Genomic DNA, 27,586 nt, shown 5'->3' with positions numbered 1-27,586 from the left:
CTGCCGACAATAAATTTACCGTGCATGAACACCGTTTGTACTCTTTCTTTTATTGTGAAAGTCTGTTGCTTCCGGCTGCGGCGCTCACTGGAACCGGAAAAAGAAGTATAGTGGCGGTCAAATCAAAAACAAACATGGAGAAGAGCACGGAACTTTTACAGACGGCGCAGTTGACAAAAGCAAAGACCGTTTGTAACTAGGGCAGACTTTAATTTTCTTATCACCGGAGGACATCCAGTCTGAAATATCATCTAAATGCGAGACACACAGCTGACACCGGCAAACCATTCAACGAAGCTAGCAAACGGTGGAGCGGGGCCTCGGCAGACTACGTTAGATGCGGCGTGTGGAAGACCTATTGATAAACAAAGGCACCAGAAGCTTACAAATGCCATAGCGAAATGGATTGCAAGAGACTGCAGGCCAGTGAGTGTTGTGGAAGATGTCGGCTTGAGAAACGCTTTCAGAACGAACAGCCTCTGAGGGATGTCCTCAACCCACAAACTAAGATTGCCCTGCCATCAACGGCTGAAATGGACAAACTGCACAGGTTGGAAACGCTACTGGAGCCTTGCAGGTATGATTTAAAGTACATCATATTTCTCACTATCCTGCTATGTGTGAATGTAAGAGAGAAATAGTGTACAATATTTATGTGTGTGTGTATGCAGCATTAATATGTACAGAATATTTTGGGGTGTTACACAGGGTTGTTAAATATTTTTCAAGGTGAAATTTATACACGTATAAGGGTCATTGTGTCATGTTTCCCGCACTACATCTACATACATAATAAAGGTGTGCTATACACTATCACTAATGATTGTGATTTGTCACTAATCACCCAGTGACAAAGTATACATGCAAAAAAAAGCCCTTTTTTAACATAAAAAACTAAGAGAAAAACTATTCTTATCGGGAAAAACAAACTTTAAAAAAATCAGAAACAAACAAAAGTGTTTTTTTTTTACTCGTATTAAGGAGTCACTCGTCTAACCACTGTACAGTTGCTTACTCCCACTCATTTCCAACATTTTAATAGCTTGCAGTAAAATGATTGGTGGAAATGACACACGTGACACTATGTTTTATTATTGATTTGCCACCGTAGTCACAATTGATTTTTTTTTTTTTTTTTGTACAAGTTGTTGCCAAAGTCATACACTTTCAATTTTGTTTCACGTAGCGTTCGGACAGACATGAGGCCACCAGCACGACGTTAAAAACTGAATGTAAATTTGCTTTTTTTTTCTTTTCTTTTCCTCGCTCTTCCGTCATTCTCACCGTCACTTGAGCCCAGTCACGGCCGTGAAAGAGACTCTTTAAGCGGCCTCGCCAGCAGCGGGATCTTTCTCAAAGCGCTGGTTCTTTTTTTTTTTTTTTTTTTTTTCCTGAGAGAACGTTTTTCTTCAATCTATGCAATACAAACAACGTGAGTGTGACATGGCAAAATGCCGGTGCGGCATATTTGTTCGTTAGTCGTTAAAACAACCAAGCTAGTGGCAGCCCGATACCTTTGTTTTGTAAAACAAAACACTAACTCATCAGTGGAAAAAGTCCAGCACAAGCGGCGTGACAAACTCTGAGTGGCGGACCCCCATGGTGAAGGACGGCGCCCTGCGGAGGTGCGCCCCAGAACCCTCCGGGCGGTAGGCACCCGGGCCCGGGGTGGCCGAGGTGTATGTGGGCCTTTTGGTCCGGCTCTGCATGGAGAAGGAGGGCTGGCGTTGCAGGTAGACGTCCGGATCGGTACTGTTGTACCTGCCGGGCCCGGGGCTCTGGGCCAAGTCCACCGAGGGGCCGCCCACCTTCCGGCGGGCCGACATACTGTAACTGACGCCGGTCGGCTTGTTGGGGACCTGACTGCCCAGCAGCTTGGGGAGCGTGTAGCTGTCGATCAATAACAATGTAGCTCTTAAGACATAAAGTCAGAAATACGGTACTGTACATAAAATATCCAGACTACATATAAAATATCAAACAAAAAATAATAATAATAATAAAAAAAAAAAAACTAGATTTATTGTAGGTCTACTAATGTTAGACATGCCTACCAAATGTTGCTAAGTGTTAGTGGCTTTGGGGCTGAATTATTATTATTAAAAAAATTGATTGAAAGTTTGCTAGCTAGCTTCAAGTATGAAACGGCACTCACCTGTTGGGTGCTGGTACCGCATCCACAGAGCGATAGCGTGTGCGGGTTCCGATTGTGTAGGCCGGCGGTCGGCGCTGAGCGTTGAGGGGCGGAACCTTCTCTGGGCTGTAGGCTCCCGGTCCCGGAGTCTGGAATTTGTCACCTATGACGCACACACACACAAAAGTAACTTATTGATGCGCTTACTATTGCCTGACATTTTTGTAAGTTTACCTTTGCTACCGATGCGCTTCCCTCGGCCCAAGATGGAGTAAGAGGGCGTGTCCATTCGACCAAAGCGCGTCACATTAGCACCGACGTGGTATCTTGGTCCTGGGCTGGAGTCCACAGAGATCACTAGAAATCGAAATTGGAATCGGAAATTTCATGCGTATCGTACACTGACGTGACATTAAACTGTAAAATGTAGTAGCATTTAAAACGTTATGTAACCAGGAGGTGGTGGCCATTGGGAGGTTTGGAAGAATTCCCGTACGGCCGGTCCATTCCACAACGAAATTGTAGCGCATTGGGACCGATAATAATGGTGTGACAGAAAAAAACCCACTGTAACCAAAAGTTAATATCGTTCGTCTCATTCAGAAATATATAGCGTATTAAGACTTGGCATCTTTTGGAAATATATTTATTGTGAAAAAAAAATTTGTGGCAATGTTTGATAAATTTTTGTAATGTAAACAACGTCAGCATAGTTTGATCATTTTCAATTTAGCATTATTAACATAAGCGGGACATTGAAAGTCTTGGAATACCACGTGTACATTTAAAATTTTTTTTTAATTTAACACATTTCTTGCCATGGTGAAATTGGCTTTTTTTAAGGGCAGATCTGTCTCACGCAGTTTTTTTTATTAGCGTTAAGCTGAGCGTACTTTCCTTCTCAAAAGCTGTAATCTTTTAAATACACAGCCTGTATAATTCTTTTTGTTTGATGTTTAGTTTGACAGTAAACTTCAACTGGGAGTGGCATTAAAACACTCTTCGAACGCCACCTCTCCTCATATGCACACCCGTGCGAGTTGGTACGATTTTTCGGTACTCACTGGTGCTACTCATGCGGGTGCGGAAGGAGTAAGCGGGGCTGTTGGGCTTGGTGACATCGTGGTTGACGTAGCCCACTGTCGGTGGCAGAGCGTAGCGTCCTGGACCCGGTCCTGATCGGGATGATGATCATTTAACATAAGATAACTCACACATTATACTGTAAATGCGACACACAAAGTGTTAGCTAATAATTACAGAACAGCATGTGCAAAAAAAGAGGTCAAAAGGCCACTCATGGCAGTATAATACACACACACACGGATATATTGTTCATTTTGACATCCCAACATCTCTCTCAGCTCATCAGTACGGCATTAATATTAGTCATTCTACGCAGAGGATAAAGAACGTGACTATTATTTAGCATTAAGCTAGCAGACTAACGCTAAGATAAGGTGATGTCGAGTCACTCGTATGTCTGTTATATACTGACCTCTCTCTTTGGCAGAGATTAGGGGCCGTCTCTTCGCCACCTCCTCCATCCTCTGACCACTTCTTCTTCTTCTGCTTTGGGACACTTGCTTTCCTTTTAAAGGCTCCACCTGCCCCTTGATGAATTATTTACCAGCATGGGTATGACGTAACCGAAGCTATTGTCCACCTCAAAGTCTTTTAAGGTCACAACTTGAGGATATGTTTGACTTTGTCAAGGATGCACAACGTCGCGACGGATCACGTTTGAAATCGTGAAAAGCATGATCATGTCCTGGCTGCAACACGCGGTTGCGTGGCCTTTGGGTTCCGCTTTTGTAGTTTTGTCTTGGGTTGTGTTGTGTAACTAACGGCATCTCAGCGCACACGCCATTAAACATTTAAACTCAACTTGGACTCGTCTTGGGTTGCAGGCTTTGACGCTAGGCTAATGTCGCTAAACAAACTTTGAAACGTTCCACATATTACAGTGGCGCCTTGAGCATTTATGCTAACATTATGGCACAATGGAAAAATGCTAAAAGCTAAATGGCTAGACTTTGTTATATATTAATATACAGATATTATTGAGACTATTCCATCATGCGTTCATATTCATATCATTTGTCCTTTGGTCGAATATGTATTTTTCTTTATATAATGCTGCCTAGCCCCTAAATTTATCTTCCGGTAGTTAGTTTTAATCAATCTCTTACCGGTAATTTTTTATTAATGCAAATTCTGTTTAATTTACTATGCCATGCTTTTACTGGTGATTATCCCTCCCCCCCCCCCCCAAGTAGCAATTGATTTAATTAATATAGATAGGAAAGAGCTGGGTACGAAAATTGCATTTTCTTAGACAAAAACAATTAATTTCAAAATCAACATAATATGCACACAAAAAGTATGCCGCAGGGAACATTTAAATCACACGAGGCTACAATTTTATTTTAATAAAGCAAATGCAAAATCTTGTTAAAGTATTTCTTTTTTTTTTTTTAGCTGATAGTTGCGTATCCATATTTGTTTTTGTATAAATTATTTTATGTTTCATTTTCGTAGGGTTTTATTGTGTATTTTGATACATTTTCCTTTAAAAAAAAAAAAAAAATTCCAGTATTTAATTTTTATTAATTAAATTTGTATTGTTAATTATCAATATTTCTGTTTTACCAAATTGCTGATGAGCTATTTACTGGGCATGAGCCACATTTTATATCTGGACAACAACAATGACAGTGCAAACACAAACAAACAGCAATCAGTCAATGCTAAGTTCAGTCAGTCATTAATATTTATTCACTAGCTAAAACATAACTTAAAAAATAAAACACATAACTTTACACACTCTTAAATATGCCGCTATGATTCAGTACAAAAATAAAGGCAAGGCAAGAGATGTCTGGCTTAAAAAAAAAAAAAACAAAAAAAACACGCACACACACAAACAAAAACCTTTGCCAATTTTTAACACACTTATAGAAACGCTGCGTAGTGGTGATGGCTGGATTTACGCTGTATGGTTCAAGTAACACAATACCCATTTTTTTTTTTTTGCTCTCAAGTGGCACAATTAGCATATGTGTCGATTTGATATCTTCAAAATATAAATCAGGCACGTAGCTTTCAAATGTGGATAAGCACACATTCGCCTCATTTGAGTAAACTTAACATCATCGAAATACACTCATTCACTCACTGTAAATCGAAACTACAGCAAGCGCATAGGTGATGCAGTCCAAAAAAAAAAAAAAAAAAAACTATTTTCTTTTTAAATATCTGACAAGACACTGAAGAGGGCATTTAGTCCATGCAGTGGATAGTAATTCCCCACTGAATCTTGGTTAATGTGCTTTTTAAAATTTTATTTTATTTATTTATTTTTTTTTGAGGGGGGGGGGGGGTGGTCAACTCCAGCTATTCACTTACTTATTTGCAGATTCGGTGCTCTTTCTGAAACGCCCAAAGATGCCTACCCCAAAAAATAGGACACATCTAAAAAAAAAAATAAATGAGTATGGTAATGTGGGTGTCAAGTAAGTATGTTGAAGTATGTCTCAACTGAGAGGCAAGTTTTGTATGTCGTAGTAGTGCTGGACGATTGTGGAAAAAAAAATAATAATCCTGATTATTTTTGATTGAAATCACAATTGCTTCATAATTTCAAAACTTCGTTTTTATTCAACCAATAAAACTCAACTACTCAAAACTATCACCCTGTACGTTGAACTCTTTAGAATCTTACGTTATTTACACAGGTCTTGCGACTTATTGGGCTAACCTGGGATCTCGGGGATTGTAAAAAGTTACGGTAGTAAGTTAAAATACGGTAATGGTACAATACCTTGCAGTAATGTTATTTTCATGAACAGTTTCAGCTACGAGGCTACTTTGTTGGTCATTATGGTGGTGCGACACTTATGGTGGCTCAGTACTTTTTTTAGGTGGTACTTTGTGTACACAATGACTGAAGTAAGTAATAATAAACATTTTTAGGGGGGTTGGGATATCAATGACCGGTGGTTTTTTTTGTGTTTTTTTTCCCCACTAGTCCCGGCGGGGCTCAATCCCTATAACAGCGAATCTCCAGTATTGGCAGGGACAAAGACCGCAAAATTCTGTGAGGAACTGACACCCACCCAAATAGGTTTGTAAATTGCCTGTACAGCAGATGCTGAAAGATGGCAGCAAAGCAAAGCATTTTTTTTTTCTATTAGACAAGCTGAACCCTTGAATGATACTTGTTTTCACTTCCTTGGTCTCGATGGCACAACAGCAATATTTGGCATATTTTTGGGCCTGGGCACAAAAACAGTGAATAGCAGAGGATAGGTCCCCCCCCCCGTAAAAAAAAAAAAAAAAAAAAAAAAAAAAAGCCAAAATGCAAATTCACAAATGCCCAACCGTAAAAGTTTTTGTGTGCGTGTCAAAAATGTCCTTGTTGCAATAAAAGGCTTTTAACGGATGAAAAAGCAACATCTCCAGATGTCATCCTGCCGCAAAAAAAACAACAAAAAAGAAACAGTCTGTCTAATTTTTACGACCGTCCTCTGGTTGTCATTCCGATCGCTCTGGGTTGTTTTTCCACTGGCCATGTGCTACGACTTATCCCCTTGGAGAACCTAAATGAACGAGACGCCGTTTGTTACTCGTTGCGCCCCAGCGTGTGTGTGTGCGTGCGCGCGTGCGCGGTCAGGTGATGCTTACCTACCTGGTTGCGTGCTTTGTGCGACTTCTGCATGAGCACCCGCCACTGGTCGTAGTGCTTCATGGACATGCTGCTGCAGCCGTAGGCGTGTTTGCGCGCCCATCCGAAGAACTGCTTCAGCTCGCGGCGCAGCGTCGAGTTGGAGTCGCCGCTCGACTTGGGGTCGCACGAGCCCGACGCCGACCGCTCTGCGCAGCGAAAAAAAAACACAACAGAAAAGTCAGACAATGGCAGATGTAAGATGGTAAAAACTACGGTAAAAGCTACTGTTCAAGCACATTCCGTGCTTGAACAGACTGGCTAAAAGTTGTATTCTAGATTTTTTTGTTTTTTTTAGTATTTAAAATTTTTTGGGGGGGGGTGGTTGGTCAACCCTTGTTTTTCACAAAATTATATGCGGATTTTCACAATTCGCATTAACAATAACTAAAAGAGTAACTACAGCAGATAATCAGCGATTTAAAAAAAAAAAAAAAAAAAAAAAAGGAAATGATGAATGAAAAAAAAGAATAAATAGATAACTAGATGAATAAAATAAAAATTATTATTATAATTATTATTATTATTTATTTATTAATCATCGTCACATCTGTCAGTTGTCCATCCGTGAAATAGAGAATGTCAGTCCATGTGTGATATGGTGTACTTTTCGTTTTGCTAAAAATCCTAGAGCAAATTTAATTATGACCAGCAAAAATAAGAAGGGATCAATCCACTCAAAAAAAGTTAAAACTTGGCTTGGCCTGCCAATTTAATGGGCCACTATTAACTCTTTTCAAATCGGCACCAAAAAAAGCAAGATGATTGTTTTTTTTTCCTGATTTGTGTCGATTTTTTTTTTCCTTTAACACAACATCAGACAATGATAATGACATTAAAACATCCCCCAAAAAGAACAAAAAAAAATATCCGCAGGTTTTTCTGTTAGTTGTAAAATTAAACAAGTACTAAAGTACAAAGTATTTTAAAACAGTCAAATATTCTGTCTGTAATTCATAGATTTGTTGTTGTCAGCATTAAGGGACTAAAAAAATTGTTATCTTGTTCATTAGATATTTTTTAATTAATCGGTTATCGGAATTTTATTCTGCCAAATATCTGATGTGGCTTAAAAAAAAATCCAAATCACTCGAGTGACCCTAGTTTAAAGGGAACACAACAGCTGTGAAACTTGTAAAATGATTAATGATAAAATGACATATAACGAAAGGAGAAATTAAATAATGAAATAAGTACATCTGTGCGTTTGTGCACTCACCACTGTGCGGTGTGGACGCTGCCGTGGGATGACTCCATTCACTCCAGATTCCAGCTTTGCGGGAACCGTAGATGCCCACCGGGTTACATCGGACCTGGCGATCAACCAGATGACGGTTAAAATAAAATGAGAATAATGACAGTGGTGCCTTGATATGAGGGTTTAATTGTACCACACAAATCATCTTTTCCCACTGAAATGAATGGAGAAGCTATTCATCCTTTACAGCCCCTGAACATTTTTTATAATGAGGAAAAATAGTACTCTATAAAACTGTACTTCATAAAAACATAATAGTACCGTAATACATATTTACATCGAATTAAAACAGCATTTGTCATACTTTGCATCAATTCAATGGCCACTCTGCTGCTGCCCGCCTTAGCCACTGGGGGGCGGTATGAGATAGGAAGACTGATATATTGTAAGTGGCGCTAGGAACAGATAGATACGAAACACCTCCTTTGAGCTGCATAGTATGGTTGCATTCATCGCCGTAACAATTAGTACAACTGAACTGGGAGTAACCTTTCACAGGTTAAAAAAAATGTGTTTGGTTTTTTTTTATGGTATACATTAGCACACACTTTGGCATTGACGATAAAGGAGACTTCGAGAAAATCAGTTGAGGAATAAACAAGTTGTGACTTAATTTCAATGTCCATGCATGACCTTTGATGGGAACGTCGCCCCTGCCAACATGGCCGCTATGTAGGCATGGCAGTTAGCCGAGCAGCTACAGTGAAAAAAATAGCTACAAAAATAGCTCGCTAGTGATGAAACATACTCAGAAGAATGTTAACATTAATCTATTTAAATTGAACATGCTACACGTTTCTTCTGTAACAAATGTATACTAAATATATATTTTGTTTAAAAAATAAAAAAGATCGTGTTCAATGGGGGGAAAAAAAAGAAAGCTGTTTTTATTTACCAAATATTTCAAAAAGGGTGATTTCAGGGCTCTATATTTAATACCAGGATACCACAATGTTTTTGCTCACTGTTATTATACCGTCAGAATCTAATATCAGCCCACATACAGAAATACTAAGTTTGAACGGAACTTTAGAAAATACAGTTTACTGCTATTCACAATGTAAATTTAATAAATAACAATATTGATTGTATAAAAAAGGAAACAAATTGCTCACGTGTTATACCATCATATTCTATTTTTTTAATAAAACCTTAATAAAAAAAAAAAAAGCTCGTCAAAATTAGAACCTTCCTCCTCAAATGAAGTCACTGATCTGCATAACTGCTCCTCAAAGAAAAGAGTTATTGAACAGTGATAGTGATGACAAAAACACAACACACCTGCACAAAATACACAGTTCCAGGTCTGAGTCCCGCCAGCCTGCAAGACGTCTGGTTGCCAACGTCATCCATCACCTGCAAAGTGAGCCAAAAGGCCAGGGAGGAAGTCAGCGGAGAACAAAGACTCGTATTAACAACCTGCACTGAAGGCAAAACAAACACACAAAGCTTCAATCGGGCTTCCCGCCGCAAATATGTTTGAACGCCGCAATGAGCAACGTGTTTATGGAAACATTTCAAAGCGATCTGCTGTCTATTAGCCGCCAACCCTCACACACATGCAATCACACGCACAGATTCTCACTGTCTCTCATGTACAATTGTGCACACACGCACACACAGACTCAATCTGACAGACATGTGCCTGGCCTATTAGACGACAATGAATAAACAGCATGAGTAATCTTGTCGCAGCAAAAAAACCACAACATAGCCAGACTGAAGCCATTAGTCCCTCCGATCACTGGCCCGGCAGAAATGTGGCCCTCGCCCGCCTCGCCCTCTTTTTTTTTTCCACACAACAAGCAAAGGCTTGCTTGGCTGACGTCCGCGCGAAGCCGCTTTGATTACCTCACCGCCAGCCGCTCCGCAGGGCCGAGTGTTTACGTCGTATTGTTCATTCATTGAAGAGTTGGACGGAGGCAAACCCGCAAGATGAAGCGGACAAGAAAAACACTTTCGTCAACGAATAAAAACGAGTGTTAAAAGCAAAAAAAGACTAACTGAATCTACATTTTACATTCGAAAACCAACTCAAACAAAATGCAATTATGGCGTATAGTACCGATATTTAGGGTTGTTTGAATTGAAAATAACAATTTTTGCCGAGTTTAAAAGAGATGATATCAGCCAAATGAATTTGGCCAATTAATCAGTCAGGCCCAAATAACAACAATAATAGTAATGATAACTACAGATAAAATTTGGCAGACGTTTGAGTACATTAGCGCAAGAATTGGAGGTCTTTAACCTGCTTGTGGTAACGGCCACTTTTTACCTTCCAATCTTGGCTGTCCTCCAGTCTGTAGCGGATCTGATACTTGGCCTGGAACAGGAAGTCCTTGAGTGCCGGCGGGGCTTCCCAGCGAACGCTCAGCTGGTCCTCCAACTGCCCCACGCGACTCACCGTCACCCCTGACGGAGGGTCCGTGGTCACTGGAAGAGGAAGACCACAAGATCCAAGACGTCAGTGTTTTCACGTGAGATAGTCTCAATTGTCAAAGGACCTTGAAAGACAAGGTGGAAAATTCAAAGGCGCTTCAAAGATTAGAATTATAAAAACAATTTTAAAGCCACTTCACTCATTTATTCCCATGAAATTGCAAACTTTGTAATCATAAAATAATGAATGTGCCATAGAATTGCCCATGTTTATCACAACTTTGTGATTTTTTTTTTTTCCCTCATAAAATTGCGGAGGATTTCTCTGAAATTGCAATCGCAGAAAACTGCTTGATGATTTGCTCTTGTAAAATCGCCGATGTCTTTCTGTACAATTCAATTCAATTCAATTTGTACAATAGTCTTTCTTTTCATTACAATTGCACCCCCCCCCCCCCCCAAAAAAAATCTGAAAATTGCAAAAATAAACTTCTCCCCAAAAAATTCTACTCACGAAATTACATTTTTTCTAACAAAATTGCTAGTTAGTTTTGTGGAAAAAGAGTTAGAATTTGTCCTCATAAAATCTTTTTGTACGCTGTGATTTTTCTTTTTCTCATTAAAGTTGAGATTTATTTACTAAAAACATTTTCTCATAAAATTGCACAATTATTCAATGAAAATAACAAAGATAAAGATAGTTTCCAATTTTTTCACATGGGATCTATCCACATGACTTGCCGCCTCATTTTGGTCAGCGCCCAAAGAAAATTACACATTCAAAACAAACAGAAATAGAAAATAGGTCGTCTCTCACGGTGTTCGCTACTGCACTTTTTTCTCGACATTTGAGCCGCTGTTTACATCGGCGCGCCTAAAAATCCTTTCCGAAAAAAAAGTCATTCCGAAAGAATGTAGCTGGTACGGTCGTTTACGCGTGTTTATTACAGTAATTAACACGTTGACGTCTTCCCTACAAGAAGGTGCTGATGTTCTTTTGTCAGGGCACAGATGGTCCGGATCACGCCAGACCGATAATAGCTTCTCCCTCGCTGCGACGTTTATGTTGGCGGCCGGAGGAATCAAGTCAATTGCGAGTGGTGGGTCTGATGTCTCTATACGCAAAAACACTGGTTCCCACATCTCAGTGGTTTTTGGTTGTTTTTATGACAAGCGAACATGGCCAGAGGCCGATATTTGAACCTCCCCCGCCGTTTGTTTTGGGTTTTGCCCGAGAGCACGTCACTGTCGTTCTCGCGGGGGTGGTGGTGTGTTGAGAAAGTCTTAATGGAAGTTGACACAAAATATTTGAGTGGGATTGGCTCGGATTTAAGAAAGCAAAAATATTATGAAAGTGGAAACTAAAACAAAGTGAAAAGACTGAAACCAAAAGCGATTTAGACAACCGCAACCTATTTGCGTTGATGCAAATATGGAGTGTGGACCCCCACGTGTTAGCGGTTCGGCATTCAAGTATTTGCTTATTCACATTATTTTAGAGTGGGGGGGGCGCGGGGGGCCTATCCACCGTTATTCGCTCGCTTTGTGTAGTGAAGTGTGCATATTTGTCCATGTGTGAAGTCACATCCATTTGTGCTAGTTATTTAATGCTAGCTAATGCTATTGATGAGTCTCAGGTGAAGGTGATTTGTTTGTTTTTCAAATAATTGAGCAACTGATGACAGTCGTTTGTGTCACATCGGTTCAGGATTGTGTATTCTTTGCCTGCGTTACAGACCACAGTGAATAAATTAATCCGAACGGAATACCCGTCACCTTTTTTTTAAAATGCTTTGTTGCCATCATGTGTCATCTATACGCGATGACAATCACCAAACTATCTTTGGTTGAGGGGGCGCGTCAGGCATTCGCGGATTTTTTGCTATACTTTGGTCAAACTCCACCACGCGTGATCCGTACAAATGCAATGACGAAAACTCCGATGTTTCAGAATCTAGTGCCGTCCATCTGTCTAGGGACCTCGCTTCAAATTTGGGAACAATCTTTCTAGAGCAAGTTTGTCTTGCGCTAGGTATAAATAACCAAGCGTTAGCTCGGTCCCGTTTGGACCTTGAGACGGGGTTGGCTATTTCACTCAATTTGGGTTACTTTTCACCCAACGGTTTGAAGAATATATTGGCAAAACCGTGGCTTTATTCCAACGTGTAGAGGGGAAGCGTTGCTCTGCGGAGACAACCGCTCAAGTCAGATCTGGCTAGCAGGTGCCGACTCTGAATCGCACCCCCCCTGGCCTTCCGGAATGTGGGAATCTGCCATGCGGGTGTTCCCGCCCGTGGACTAGCGTGACTCACGGCTGTGACGCAATGTTGCGTGTTTTGACGAGAAGGCAAACCAGCGTCCGGGGCAACCCGGAATAAACAAAGCACGGAAATACACAAAAGTGTCGGAAAAAAGCGCCTTCGCATTTCCTACGCGCTCATCAGAACGCCGCCCTCGCCTCAGGAGGGTGGAGGCGGGGTGTATACGGGTGTGTGCAAAGGCTTGCAGAATGATGGGCGCTTGTTTTCAACCCGAGATGGTGGTCCCTTGAAGAACTGGCCAAGTCGAGCCGGCCGGCAGTGAGCAGAGCAATGCTTTAAAAGGTAACATCGCTCCCTTCCTATCAGCTGCGAGGCCCCTGATGAAAGCCTGAAAGATTTTAAGCGCTTCAAGAATCCTGGATTACAAGGAGGACTGGAGACAAGTCCACTGTTAGTCTTCCTTGACGCATCTTTTACTACACTCAAAATACTGTGTATGGCCATAAAAGTGCCGGTTAGGTTTTTCTTTTAAGAGTCCCTGAATATGGTCAAAATGGCCACTTTAAACCAAAATGAGGGACCTCAGGTGTCAGTTTCGGCATGGCTTCAAGAGACATTTTTGTGGGGTCTACTCATAATGGACAAGGCTATCAAATGTTATGTTGCCAAGTGAAACGGCTTTGTGGGCTGAAATTCCAATTCTAAAATGGTCGCCGTCAAACCAAATTGGCTGACTTGTATCTTTTCAGACATGGCTTCTTCAGACTTTTTTGTGGGTCTACTCATGACCGACAAGCCTTGCAAATTTCAAATTTTGAGCGATGAATTTCTTTTTTAAAAAACGTTTTGTTTTTTTCCCCGATGGTTACGCTAATTTAAGATACATTAAATTAAAGGTTTACTTATTACGAGTCTTATCGATAAAATGCACAAAACACCATCCTAACTAACTGTGTTTGATAAGAATGTTCTCATTAAACTATTGCTGTCAATCGACTAAATGAAACTGACGGGGTCTCAATCACACACATAATCTAACCGCTGATATCCTCCTTGGAAAAAGTTAGATCTGGCTGCTACACATAAACTTCAATCTTACTTTCAGTCAACTCAACAACAAAAACTATCCCAAACTGGTTAGCCATTTGCTAGTGCAGAAAACTAACGCTCAACACAAAAATGAACAGCTTTAGCAATTAGCTTACATCCTCCCAGGTTAAAGTTATATCTCGTTATTTATGACAAAATTCAAAAAAAAAAAATGATAATTGAATTTTCTTAGTTTCAAGTAAATTGAACAGAAGTGTGTGAGCAGGTTAGCGTCCTGTTAGCACAGATTTGTTTACGACGACGCAATTAAAAGCCACGCCACAAAAAAACGAATAAAACTTGGATCATTTCAATAGTATAATACATACAACATGTTGCGAAAGTCAGGGAATCTTGCTGCGGTTCCAGATGCTACACATTATTGTATGATTGCAAAATGGCACATTTCACCAAATGATCCAATTTCTCGGTGAATTATGCGTGCCCAAATGAGATTACTGGGCCACAGCGATTTGGCGGTGACTCTGTTTTTGCGTTTTACTTTTTATAACACACATACATACATACATAGTGCATACACACGCACACACAGTTTTTTTTTTTGTTGTTGTTTTTTTTTAGGATGTAGGTGTGTTCACAAGCTTTTGGATCATTTGAAGCCATTGTCCTCTATTTCCAGCCCGGGGCATGGCCGACGCCCTTAGAAGCAGCTACAGGAGGAGGTCAGACAGAGGTTGTCTCAGCATCCGCACTCACCCACGTCTAGAATGTCCAACATGATGACGTCGGAAGCGGCGCGTCCCAGCTGGTTGGACGCCTCCACCCAGATTTCGTAAGGGGTGAAGAGGTGCAGGTCGCGAGTGATGCTGCATGAGTATGGCTGAGCGTGAGTGTAGTCCTCGCACTCCTTTTCCTTGCCGTACCACCTGCGGGGCATAGCAACAGCGATGACTCGGACATTTTTTTTTTTTTTATGAGGCGCTTTATTTACACGCACCGCAAATCGACAAATGTACCCCTCGGGGCGCCGCACGGCACACTGACTTCCTCCATGGCTTTTAAATTGCTTCATTTAATTGTTTGAAGCTCGTAAATGCTGTTGCCGCGGCAATCGGAAGGTCTTTTGGCAAAAGGTTTTCCTTTGCCTTACGGTAATGACATATTTGTCTAGATGGAGCCAGACACACAGATGCTCGTGTTACTCCTCCGTTTGTGTTCAAATATCCGTTTCTTCTAAAACCGCAAATGTCGATGCTAACGTGAGCATTTTCCATTATGTGAGCCTGCAAGCGCTAAAATATAATTGTTTTTTTTTTCTTTGCTTGTTTTAAATACACAAAGTCTCATTCTCTTAAAAGGTTGACCAAAGAAACGATTTTTGTCCCTTATCTCGGAATCTAGACTCATTTTACAATCACATTAGCGTTTCCTATTTTGTGTTAGGGCTGGATGATTATGGAAAAACTGGTAAAAAATGTTTTTACCTAAATATCAAAAATCACCTGCAATTCAAACCTCTTCCATATCTTTGCATACATTCAAACAGTGAATAAGCATCTCTCTCATTGCTTCATCATATTTATTCATACTTATTTTGTTGTTGTACTAGCCTTTTCACAAGTTTTGGGGCTTCCAAGGCTAACCTAGACTTTGGGTATCAGATTTTGTGCCATTTCATGTGGAAATGTGTGTTGGTATAACAAACACTAACCCGATCACAAACTCAACTTTAAACTTTAAATAACTTGAAAGAACAGCGAGAAAATAAGTAACAAAGTAAAATAATCAACTAAAATATAAACTCTAAATACAAATTAATACCAGCTGTTCCTGCCGTGCGCTCTGTTTCCTCTTAGTGACAGTGTGGTCACTCCCAGAAATTGATGCCATTTTCCATTAGCATTGTGTGTTAGCATTAGCACCATTTTTTCTAAAACAAAGAATGTCTGTGCGGTGGATTCAGTGTTTTCACAAACGTTCGGCACATTATTGGTTTGTTTTTCTTGGCTTTTGTTGAATTTATTATGCTGGGGCGGCAAAATATAAATCCTTAAATTTCGATTATAGTAATCACCCAGCCCTGTTATGCGTTAGCATTAGCATGAAGCTAGCGTGCCGTTCGTGGTTGTTTGAAGTACATGTAATTATTTTTCATGTTAAGTTTGACCGTAATGTGGCATTAAACAGTCTGAGGACCTTTTTTTTTTTTTTTAAAGAATTGCGCGCTACCGGCCAAATTGTTATTACAAAGTGAGTCAATACCACCATAAAACACATCAGGAAAAAAAATCCTAAATTGGGTCAGTCATGTCATATCACAAGGCACCACTGCACGTGTTTTTTTTGTTGGGTTTTTTTTTGTAGCGTGCACACACCTGAGCTTGTACTTGAGCAAGTACTGGGTGCTAATGCTGGTCTCCCCCCTTCCTCCCGGCGCCCAGCTGCACGTCAGGTCTTTGGTGTTCCGAGACCAGCACGTCAAATTGAGAGGCTTCTCTGGAGGCACTGTGGGAAGGGGAGAAAAAAAAAAAAAAGTCAGAAAGGACCTGTGGACGCCATTACTTTAGTGGGATGTTTTTTTTAACCTCTTTTTGACTTTATTTGGTGAGCGTGCCTGTGTGTGTGCGTGTGCTCGGGCGAGTGTAATCAGATTTCAGAGCCCTGCCAACAAAATCTCTGAGAACACAAGGTTCTGAACACCGTCACCGCACACAGCGAGTATGATCCATGCTGTGAGCGTATGTGTCGCATCGTTTTCATGTCATGGCTTTACTTACAAAGTGCTTTTTTTTTGGGAGGGGTGGAGAAAGGCAAAATTAGTGTGAGTTCCTATGACTATATGAACAAGTCTAAGAGGCACAGAATGTGCCCTAATGCGGACAGAACATACGGTATGTCCATGAGTTCTGTTGTTTTGGTGCTCCACGGGTGTACAGCAAGGTTGCTATAGTTAACAAAAACTAACCGAATAACTCAAATTAAAATTGAGAGCACATTTTCATTGACGAAATAAAGTATGAACGAGTGTTTAAAAAAAAAAAAAACGGAAAATTTCAGGTTTAAAAAAACTAACTCTCGCGAACTAACTCTCGCGAAAAGAAATTCCCTTATTCTCAACTTTATTCATTAATTTCATGAATGAGCTTTCGAGGTTGATTTTAAATGTATTTACTCGGTACATACAAAATCTCGAACAGTCGTCTAAGTTAGTTTTAGTTTACTTTATTATACGTAGTAGTTTTTTTTTTTTTTTTAATCAAGCACCCAAGAAATACTCCATATCGTCGCAGTCATGTAAAAAACACTACATTTTCACGTTAATGCTTTGTCTGTAATGCGGAAACACCATTCACGTAAAAATAAGAAAATTGAAAAAAATGGAGATATGTGTTTTTCACATGACAGTGACGATATATTAAATAAAACTAATAAAACAGAGTATTTCCCCACAAATTAAAACGAATACAAACAAACACAGCTAGCATTGAGCTAACGGACTTTCATTTTTACAGTGGAATGAAAGACAGCAACTGTGAATCACAATGTACAGTACGTGTCATGTAATTATAACATCACTCCTCTCACCAGTTATTGGTGCGAGACTCCACCTTGAACAACAGAAATGCACCAAAGCAAACAACTAGGAATAATCCACTGTCAATAAAAGTGCTTATTCCCACACAATTTGGGTTGAAACGAGTCCTCAAGTAATTGAGTGCCTACATTGAAAAAAAAACGATAGATCGTTATTAAGCAACATGTCTTATCAGTTGCTCGCTAACCAAGCAAAAATATGTTTTATCCGAAAACTCGATTATCCGATACTATTCGATATTTGAGTAGGATACTAAAATATTCAATAGCTGTAGCCCTGCACACAATGGACGTGTCATGATGCGATCTACTTGAAATAATCCCCAAAGTCAATTTAAATGGTGGGGGGGTGGGGGTTGGGGGTTTCTGGGTGTCAAAGAAGATTAACATAAATTTTGCACAATGGCAGTCAAAGAGCCAACAGAGGAGGCAAAAGCACATTTTTGAGCAGAGGAGGAATTTAAGGCTTGGTTTTTCCTTCGTATTGACAGGAGCGCCGTAAAAAGTGTTGACTGCGTTTATGACGACTATGCGTGTGCGCGCGGAAGTATGTGTGTGTGTGTGTGCAAAGTGTCAGCGTGATGCCCCGTGAGTGATAATGCAAGTAATGGACCACACAGGCACTCAAAGCGACACACACACTGGCGGAGGCCCTTGCACTAAAACTTAAATTACGGCCACAAGTGTGCGTAGAGACCCTTTTAAAAAAAAAAAAAAAAAAAACCACTACCCACTGCTTCCTCCTTCGTATTCCCACTTCCTTTACACTCCTCTCGCTCATATCCTTTTTCTGCAGCGCTTGTCCTCATTTGCGTTACAAAAAAAAAAAAAAAAATTGGGATGGGATTAAAAAAATATTTTACTTTATTATTAATCCAGAAAAAAAAACATGGTAAAAAGAGGTAGAAAGCAATAATCGCTTACTAAATCGCAATCGTACTGAAGAGTGGAACTGCCATGGAGTTAAAATTTTGACTGGCAAATACATTTGAACATACTTGCGGGTACGTTTGAACGTATTTGCAAGTACGTCCAAGTGTACTTGTTAGCTAAATGCTACAAACATAGCATTTTCTCTCATAACGCCATGGGGTATTATTGACTGGTGAAAGTAAAAAAAAAATATATATATATATATAATTTTTTTTTTTTTTTGCATTTGGTCTATATTATATCAATACATTCAAAATTAAGTAAGTAAACATTGTTTTTATGATTTTAGAATGTCTGCAGTGCATGATTTCCATTCTGTATTTTTCCCATAATGATTTGCGCATGTGCAAATCAATAGCCTGTGGCATTATGAGGAAAAAAATGCTTTATTTGTACCATTTAGTCTAGAAGCACTATACGTTCAAATGCACAGTATTCGTAAATACGTATCGGATAAAAACGTTCCAACGTATTTGCAAGTACGTTCGAACGCATTTGGCAGTCAAAGAGTTTTACGCTTCCATACGATCGCAATATTGAGAAGAAGAAAAAAAAAATGGCAATTGGATTATTTTTCTAAGACAATCAGGCCTGTTCAGCAATGAAACGTACTTCCGACGTAGATGCACGAGCCGGCCAGGATGTGTCCTTTGTGGTTGTGGCACACCAGATTGTCGCCGGACGTCTGTCGCGAAGCGTTAAGCCCGCTGAGCGTCACGCTGAGGTTGCCGGGGCTCAGCATTTGGTACGTGGAGGCGGGCAGCCGCTGGCCGTTGAGCGTCCAGTACAGCGAACTGGCGAGGACACCGGTGTCCGGTTGCACCCAGCAACTGGCCGTAAGGTTGGAGCCCACGCGGAGGACGGGGTCCTGGGGGTAGACCAATGCCACATCTGGGGGGGATAAAATGGTGGAAGGTTAGTGACCGGGTTACCACTCAAATCGTGTGTGTGTGTGTGTGTGTGTGTGTGTGTGTGTGCGCGTCGGGGCGGGGGAGTCCCTAAGATTCAAACACTCTTAAAAAGAGTTATAAATAACCCGACACTACAACCAAAAACACCAAAAAAAATTTGTTAATGTATGGCATTTTTTTATTGGATAAAATAATACTTTTTTATAAAAAGAATTTGGAGATAGATGCGTTTCCTTGCAAGTACAGTATTTGTTTCTACACTGCACCCAAAAACACGTTGCACACAAAATTCTGCTGTGTATTACATAAAAACAAGCACAAAAATGAACAGCATTTTTTTTTTTTGTCAAACTGTTGGCCAATCCAGACAATCAAATTGTACATTTTTATGGACAGCCACTCTACTGTTATCTTACAATTTTCCGACCACTCTTTCTCTGTAAGTCAAGGCCAACGGGACACACAAAAGCTTGAAAATTTGCCGAGAAACCTAAGCCCTTGTAAACGAGAATTGCGCTGCCGTTTATCACCCTCAACAACAAAAAGCTCCCCCCCCCCCCTTGAATTGTCAAGCGCTGGAAAAGGTTACAATCATTCACAAAGGGCCGTCCGTGCATGCGACAGTAACAAGCAATTAGCCCCCTTGTCATAAACAACAGGAAGCGTTTGATGACGGAGGCCTTTTGGGTTCCCTCCTCTACTTTTTATAGCGGCATTTAAAACCTTAGTGCTGCTACCTATTAAAAAAAAAAAAAAAAAAACACTCATCCAGCCACTTAAGCCAGGAAACGCACATAAGGTTGATTTATTTACATTACTGTCATGAACATTCTCGGAGACCTGAGCTAATGATGTCACTGCCCCCCGACTCCAAACCCCCCACCCACCCACCACCACAATCCCTCATGTGTTAAAGGAATTATAGGCTGCAGACTTGTTGAAAGTCAGCCATGCAGTAGCTCCGCGTATACACTTCACACAGAAGGTATTTGGTGGGTGTCCTCACCAAATCCAATGAGGCCAGTGCGCACTTCGAGTGGCTACATTTAAAAAAAAAAATTGTTCAAATGGCAGGTTATTGTGGTATGATAGAAAAATGATAGCAAAATAAATCATTGAAAAATGTTAACCACCATTAATGTGACCTATCATCGGTATTACTCTTTTGGGGGAAAAAAAAAATCTTTTGGAGAGGCGAAATAAAAATAAACATCTGAGATCATGCAGTTGCACAAGTGCGCACACCCTCTTAGAACTGGGGATGTGGCTGTGCTCAGAACCGGCCGACGCTAGTCAACAAATCTTTACTTCATTTCCTAGATGTTTTTTTTTGGGCTGATTCCGAATCCGACCTTGCTTTTTATCTACCACATCAGGTTTTAGTAGTAATAACAATCATAAGACGAATAAGTAATCGATTCGGTTGTATCATTCAAAACCAAAACATTTATATTTATATATATATATATATATATATATATATATATATATATACGATTTTGTTTTGTATATCACAGGTTACTTGATTGCATTTGCTTGTTAAAAAAACATACAAAGAGGACCTTGAAGAAATAATCTCATATATCAATCAATCACATTCATTTATACAGCACTTTTCATACATAAAATATAATGGGTGGAAGGATAGATCGCAATCGCTATATTCAGAAAAAAAAAATCACGATTATTGTTTAAAATCGCTCGACCTCATTTTGACAAAGCAAAAGGTCCAAACAGATACATACATGTCCCCAAGGGTTGCTAAAGTAGAATATTTGACAAGGGATATTCAATACCACTTTTTTTTTTTTTTTCAAACTGACACCAGTATGAGTATTCAATCTTTGAGTACCGATACATAGAACTTTTGAAATATAAAATGTCACTTAACACATTGACACCATTGACTGATTCGCAGATGTGTCAAATTGCCGCAGCATAGCGCCAACTACTGGTGAGGAGGACTTAGTTTTTTTTTTCAGCTTTAAGTATTGCTGGCTGGTATCGGCAGCCCCCACGAGTACCTGATACCTTAATATAAGGCCGGAATCAATCTATCGGATACCGATATGGTATCGATACTCTCGCATCCCAACTAACAATTTTCCTCTGTGCCCCCCAAATGAGTGGTAGAGCAGGAGTCCTCCACACAAAATGTCTCTCGTGGGAATATAAATGAAAGGTCCGGAAAGATACATACAAGCCCCCAGGGGGTTCCAAAGTAGAAGATTTGGGGGTGCCACCCTCGTGGGAAGCCCTTTGAAGTTGCTTTGATTATCTTTTCTCTCCTCAGTATGACACGTGAAAGTCGGCATCACCATGCACACGAAAAAAAATACTTTGCAGTTTTTAATAACACATTTGCCCCCCCCCCCCCCCCCAAAAAAAAAGAAAAGAAAAAAAGGAACGGGCGTTTGCGCATGTGTGACTTGACTTACGTGTGGACAGGGGCAAGACGGCAGCGGAGTGCAGGAGCAGCAGAAGGATCCGTGAGCACGTATCCATGACTACTCTTGTGCCTCCTTCTGCTTGGTTTCTCTTTTTGCTTTGGTGGGCTTCTTCGCTCGACGCGTTTTGCGTGCGCAACTCAATTTGGCGCACAAAATGTGGATTGAAGGGGGGGGGGGGAAATACGCGAAAGGCGGCCAGGAAAGACGTCTTGCTCACTCGTCCGCTTTTCTTCTTGTTACTTCTTCCTCCTCCTGCAGCTTAAATCATACACAAGTTCATACTTTAAAGCCCCGCCTACTCCTCCTCCCACTCCTCCTCTTCTTGTCTCATTTCCCCTCTTCCTTCCCCCCTCCCTCCACCTCATCCCCACTTTTACCCCAAACATTCCCACCCGGGACACGCTCAAGTTCCAACGAAAGAAAAACACAGACGTCACTTTTTCGGGATGTGACAATCAGTCAGAATATTGGGGTCACTTACGTGCAGTTTTACGCATCTCGTAATTGGTCTAAAGTATGTACAGTATCTCCCAAATATTGTTGTTAAATTAACATTAAAACACATAACACATCTACACATAAAAAAATTATGATCATGTTTTAAGAAGTTAAACTAAACATTTGTTTAGTTTATTTTTACCTGAAGCATGATTAATAATAATAATAATAATATCACTCAAATACAATATATGACGTTTTTTAATGGTTATACAGTATTGTTGTTATTATTGTTTTGCCTTTTAAAGAAAATCTTCAATGTGAACAAAAGATTTAAATGAGGTTAAATGGAAAAATGTTTTTAAATGTATTTTCATACCATGTATAAAGGAAAACGTTATTATAATAATCACAGAATAAATATAATGGGGGAAATTCAATGCAATTCAACTAAATATAAAAAAAAATGGTTATATATTGTTCTTATTAGGGATGTTCGATACCACTTTTGTTTCAGACCGATACCACACTAAATATATATACAGTATGTACAAATGAAAATACTTCTAATCATTCTAATTGTTTCTTTCCAAAGAACGTGAATGAATCGTTGTCCGACCCTAGACTCGCCATTGGTACGTTACGTACATAATAAAAAAAACCCCGCCACTCCTCCTCAATAAAAATGAAATATCATCACGTTCCGAGGAATTGCAGATGGGCACTGACGCCATATGCTGTAAAAGACGGCGGGTTCATGGTCAAATTCTTTCCACACTTCCTGGACGGTGACAAGGGTACTGAAGCGGGAACGTCGGGCGGGAACAAGAGAGTCCCTTCTGGAGGCGCGGGTCAGCCAAAGGTCTTGGTTGTATGGAGGCCCCTCGCAGTACCCGGAACACCACGTGACTCACAAGACACAAGCCGGCATTAACTTGTTAGTCAAACATTAGTCACGCATTAGTCTTCGCCGTTCAGGTGTTAGCACAAAGCAAGTCTTGAAGTCAACACATTCCCAAAAGCTGCTCCTGAGCTGTGCCCGAAAGAGGCCCTCCCACAACCTTTTTTTTTTCCTTTATCTTCCCTGGAAATGTATCTTGACTTGGAGCCCGGGAAGTGTAGCGTGTGACCTGGCTGGTCCACAATAGAAATTACGAAGACATGGAATACAATGTGCTTCTATAATCGGTTTGAGGAAAACCTCCGTAATGTCTCTCGGTTTCTGAAATGAATTGAACAAGACGCTGGTTGTGTTATAATGGACGAATGTGGACGCAAAAATGTGGAAGGCCGATTGTTGGAAAAAAAAATCGTCAATCGTCGAGGGTTTACTGCACACCAAAAAAAAAAAAATGCTGGGTTGTTTTTGCTACCCACTCGTTGGGTAATGTTGGATTTTGAGCAGATTGGCTTACTTCTACTCAAGGTTGCGTTCATGATTTTGACCCAGAAGATTGGGATAAGGATTCACTTTAAATATGGACAAAATACAGGCAAAATATGTGCTCTTAATATATTCCATTTTTCATAATATATTGCTCAATGCATGTATAAAAGATCCACTGTCCTAATCCAACAAAAACGAGTTTGAAGCAAACAACAAAATAACCATACACTGATTTTTTTCTTCTATTGCAAAGGGCTCTCTAGCATACAAATTACCATTCAAGGATGGCACAAAACTGCTGAACATCAAACCAGCATTAAGAGCCACAACTCATTTGGTGCAAGTAAAGGGTGTCCTAAAAGTCACTTCATTATTATTTTTATTCTTTTGTAATATGTATAAAAATGGAGGGGGGGGACTTTCAGGATAACAATTTGGTAAAACAAGCTTTATTTTCATTGGAAAAGAACAATTCAAACAATCACATTTTAATTAAACTGACGAGATGGTGTCTATACTTTATCCATCAAACTATAACCAACTTTAATTTAATTTAATTACGAATATTTTTCAAACTTTTTTTTTTTAATTTCAGATATTTCAAGAAAGAAAAAAAAAAAAACCTTTTGGAGAAACCTCGTATATGCTTTCTCACCAAATTTTTATTTTTGCTTTCTTTTCATTCAGTTTTTTGTTCTCATTGGTTTAATTCAAGGTTGACTTGGTTGTTCAATTTCACACTCCGAAACCCCAACTTTTTGTACACAAACATTTAAAAAAAAAAAAAAAAAAAAATCAACTTTCCATAATGTCTTCACTTTAATGCCTGAAATGCTCCCCAATCGTAAATCTGGCGAGATTTGCCGACATCTGTCGGCGATGGTCTGCATGTTCACCACATGTCTGCGCATTCATCACACTCCACATGTGCAGCCACGCCGTTCGCACGCGTGCAAAGAATACATCAGCGAGCAGCTCACACTTCAGCTGTCCGTCATCACGTAATCTCGTCTCCTGTCAAACTGTCTCCATCACAAAACCTTTATTAACCGTGCTGTCAAAGTCGCCTTTCAACTTCCTTGCCTGTTATGAAATGTTAAAAACAATGACATTAAAAGGGACATATCTGATCCAGCACCCCCCCCCAAAAAAAAAAGTTTTAGTGAAGGAAAATAGCCCTCTACTATGGAGCACCTCTATTGACATGGGGACAAAATGAAATATCTTTCTCATTAGCATTAACATGAATTAATTTGTTAATAAATTGCGGTTGTATTTTGTTTCCCGGCTTGTGTTGAATAAACACATAATTTCCAATTTTTGAACTAAAAACAGGAGATCGCTCATTGCCGTTGAATGGAGACAGCAACACTGCCCCCTAGCGGACAGAGGAGGGAATGGCATTCTAATGAGAAACGCTCTCTTTAGAACGAGAAACGTTTTCGTTAGAACGAGAAACTTTCTCGTCCTAATGAGAAATTTTCCTTGTTATTTTCTCGTTTTGGACGAGAAAGTTTCTCATCCTAATGAGAATCATATTTCAATTCCCCCCCGATCGCACAACCGGCCCCGCCCCCCGATGCCTCTTCAGGCGCTCCATACTCTATAATATACTTTATAAAAGCAGAGTAACAACATAAGTAGCATGTAAAGAATGAAACAGTTACATCTTGGCTGGATTACCGTAACGCACTTTATTTTGGAGTCAGCCAGTCCTCCCTCAAGCAAGTGACATGTGCTGTATAAAATTGTATCGTATTGTGTTTACAGGCTGCTGGGCCGAGCATTTTTAATGCCTTGCAAACTGTTTCTGAATGCGCCCTTTGTTTCATCAGGAGAGTCGCGGAGCCAACGGGAACGTGACGAAAGTTACGACGGACGGACGGACGGATTCCGAGGGGGCAATCAAGCGAGGGACGGTCTGGCTTCCCGGCAGATGGCTGCAAGGCCTCCGCTGAGCTCAGCTTGATTGGGGGCAAGACTTTGTTTGAAGAAACCATCAGTGCCTTGTTACATTGCCATAAGCCATGCCTGCGATTGAGTGTGTGTGTGTGTGTGTGTGTGTGTGTGTGTGTGTGTGTGGTTTTGAGAAAGAGAAAGTTTGTGTGTAAGTGTGTGCATGTGTGTGTAACTTATATTTGTGTGTGTGTTTGAGTCAGAGAGAGAGCCTGAAAATCGGGTGTGTGTAAAGAGAGATAGTGTGAGAGGGTCAGAGAGTCTGTATGTGTGTGCGTTTGAGTGAGAGCAACTCAGAATATCGCACGTGCGCGCGCGTGTGTGTGTGTATGTGTGCGTATGGGGATCTGCCAAAATCAGAGAAGAAGAGGAGGACCGAGTGATTTGAGGAGCCCCTTTGCTCACATATTTCCTAAAGCCAGGATAGCAAACGCTGGCATCCGCCACAATAATGCATGACAGATGTACATCAACATTCTCCTCTCTCTCTCTCTCTCTCTCTCTTTCTCTCTCTCTCTCATGCTCTTTCTCGCTCTCTCACTCCCGCTCTCTCTCGCTCTCTCTCTCTCTCTCTATCTCACTCTCTCACTCTCTCACTAACTAACTACCCGGGCTCTGAGGTCTGTAGGTGTATTTGTGGAGCCCACAATCCAAACATGGTGACGCAGCATTTAGCTGTTATGCTGCACACAAATGGAATAAGCTGCCGTTAGAAGCGAAGTCGGACCCAAGTGTGAATGATTTTAAAACCACGTAAACGACGCTTTTCGCCCCCAGACCTATGAATAAGGTCTTGCAAAGAATTTTAAAAACATGTTTTCCAAAATCTTGTTCCCGTAAATGTCTTTTTTTTTTTAATTGTGAAGCACGTTTATCCTAGTCGTTTCAAAATGTTGGTTAAAAAAATAGAATGTTATTTTGTATATTACATCTGCATTCTAAAAAAAAAAAAAGAACCCTGTCCTTTTAACTGATCCTGTTTGTCGTAATATTACAGCTTTTACATCTAATTTTATCATAAAATAGATAGCTTTGTTCTCGTAAATTAAATACATTTGTTTCTCTTAAAGCTAAACAAAATTATGAAAAATGTAAATGTAATACACAGTTTCAACAACAGAGGGCAGCAAATCCACGCTTCATTTGTGTTTCGTGCACTTGTGCATGAAAAATAACTCAGCGTTTTCATGCTCAAATGGTTTCGTTTTGGTGAATGACACACGTATGGTGTGTGTTTAAAAACATGAATAAATTAATAAAATCATCATCTTGTACGAGTTTGATTTTTTCCCTCAGTAAATATGACTTTTTCCTTAAAAGCAGAAAAAGATGTGAGTTCTAAAAAATAGCCTCGCCCGAGCCACGCCTCTCACGAACGTGCACAACATGCACGTAACGTGCACTGCATAGCAAGGTTATTAATGTCATGTTTATTGTTAATTGCGGTCGGTCTCCATGGTGAAAAAAAAAAATCAATGTCTTGGTTTTGACCTCAGCGCAAGGTGAAAGTACTTGATTTGATTGATCTAATGCAGAACAGATGTTCGTATGATCCTAGGCCAATTCTACTCAGATCAAAACTCAGGTTTAGATTAAGAGCATGTTAAACTTGGTTGCTGGAATAGCACCAGTTCCCCTGACCTTCAATTTATTTATTTGGATTACCACCCAGGGGCATAGTCAGAATTTTTTTCAGTGGGTTAGCCAGGGTGACACAACGTCTCATTGAGTATTGGCCATGAGCACTCACACTCATTAGCGTGCTTTTACCCTCCTCTGTATAGAAGTGAAAAGAAGTGATATTGTTTTTTAAAGTCAAATATTCTTTTTTTTTTCAATTAAATCAATGTATTTATTTTTCTTGGAAAAAACACAACTTTACTTTAAAAAAATTCTAAATCTTGTCTTGGAAAATATTTGCTGCCGCAAAAATTATTTACTTATTTATTCTTGTAAGACCAAGACTTTTTTCCAAGAGTTTTTCTTGTATTTGTTTTTTTAAATTTAATTTTTACGTTCCAGTAATAGCACACTCTGACGAAACAGACGCTCACTTTCACTTTGTGGAATGTTACTTCCATTTCCTGTGCGCGTGCACGCGCGCGT

General features: G+C 40.1%; 2 protein-coding genes and 1 long non-coding RNA gene across 4 annotated transcripts; 1 reads left to right on the top strand and 2 right to left on the bottom strand.

Annotated features, from left to right (window-relative positions):
* Nucleotides 1–113: 113 nt before the first annotated feature.
* On the top strand, nucleotides 114–10,954 carry LOC147137214 (uncharacterized). The gene is made up of 3 exons (XR_015089393.1): nucleotides 114–577; nucleotides 6,165–6,260; nucleotides 10,421–10,954. It is a non-coding gene; the product is annotated as an uncharacterized LOC147137214 (long non-coding RNA).
* Nucleotides 1,138–3,811, bottom strand: odf3l2a (outer dense fiber of sperm tails 3-like 2a). The gene is made up of 5 exons (XM_086049839.1): nucleotides 3,633–3,811; nucleotides 3,199–3,309; nucleotides 2,369–2,491; nucleotides 2,156–2,297; nucleotides 1,138–1,890 (listed from the first exon to the last, which is right to left on the bottom strand). Exons 1-5 carry the CDS (start codon nucleotides 3,679–3,681, stop codon nucleotides 1,545–1,547), a joined length of 771 nt encoding a protein of 256 aa, XP_085905965.1. The 5' UTR covers nucleotides 3,682–3,811; the 3' UTR covers nucleotides 1,138–1,544.
* crlf1a (cytokine receptor-like factor 1a) lies at nucleotides 4,890–21,933 on the bottom strand. 2 transcript variants are annotated; one of them, XM_086050169.1, is made up of 9 exons: nucleotides 21,688–21,933; nucleotides 18,951–19,229; nucleotides 16,187–16,316; nucleotides 14,568–14,737; nucleotides 10,397–10,554; nucleotides 9,400–9,474; nucleotides 8,080–8,173; nucleotides 6,825–7,009; nucleotides 4,890–6,735 (listed from the first exon to the last, which is right to left on the bottom strand). In XM_086050169.1, exons 1-9 carry the CDS (start codon nucleotides 21,752–21,754, stop codon nucleotides 6,712–6,714), a joined length of 1,182 nt encoding a protein of 393 aa, XP_085906295.1. In that variant the 5' UTR covers nucleotides 21,755–21,933; the 3' UTR covers nucleotides 4,890–6,711. The 2 variants fall into 2 exon arrangements, with proteins under 2 accessions (XP_085906295.1, XP_085906294.1); XM_086050168.1 differs by having other exon boundaries at nucleotides 6,821–7,009; nucleotides 21,688–21,896.
* Nucleotides 21,934–27,586: the final 5,653 nt, after the last annotated feature.

This window comes from Filicampus tigris, chromosome 13 (assembly GCF_054856515.1).
Source record: "Filicampus tigris isolate MCC_2025a chromosome 13, RoL_Ftig_1.0, whole genome shotgun sequence".
Taxonomy (NCBI): domain Eukaryota; kingdom Metazoa; phylum Chordata; class Actinopteri; order Syngnathiformes; family Syngnathidae; genus Filicampus; species Filicampus tigris.
Note: the sequence above shows the minus strand (reverse complement) of the source record. Positions and strands in the feature narration are given on the sequence as shown.

Excerpts from the sequence above, each read along its gene's own strand:
- crlf1a (XM_086050169.1), bottom strand. The coding sequence starts at position 21,754 with ATGGATACGTGCTCACGGATCCTTCTGCTGCTCCTGCACTCCGCTGCC. Across the intron at positions 19,230-21,687 it reads CGTCTTGCCCCTGTCCACAC|ATGTGGCATTGGTCTACCCC; the intron begins GTAAGTCAAGTC and ends TATCCCCCCCAG. Across the intron at positions 8,174-9,399 it reads GAACTGTGTATTTTGTGCAG|GTCCGATGTAACCCGGTGGG; the intron begins GTGTGTTGTGTT and ends GTTGATCGCCAG.
- odf3l2a (XM_086049839.1), bottom strand. The coding sequence starts at position 3,681 with ATGGAGGAGGTGGCGAAGAGACGGCCCCTAATCTCTGCCAAAGAGAGA. Across the intron at positions 2,492-3,198 it reads CACCCGCATGAGTAGCACCA|TGATCTCTGTGGACTCCAGC; the intron begins GTGAGTACCGAA and ends TTCGATTTCTAG. Across the intron at positions 2,298-2,368 it reads GAAGCGCATCGGTAGCAAAG|GTGACAAATTCCAGACTCCG; the intron begins GTAAACTTACAA and ends TGTGCGTCATAG.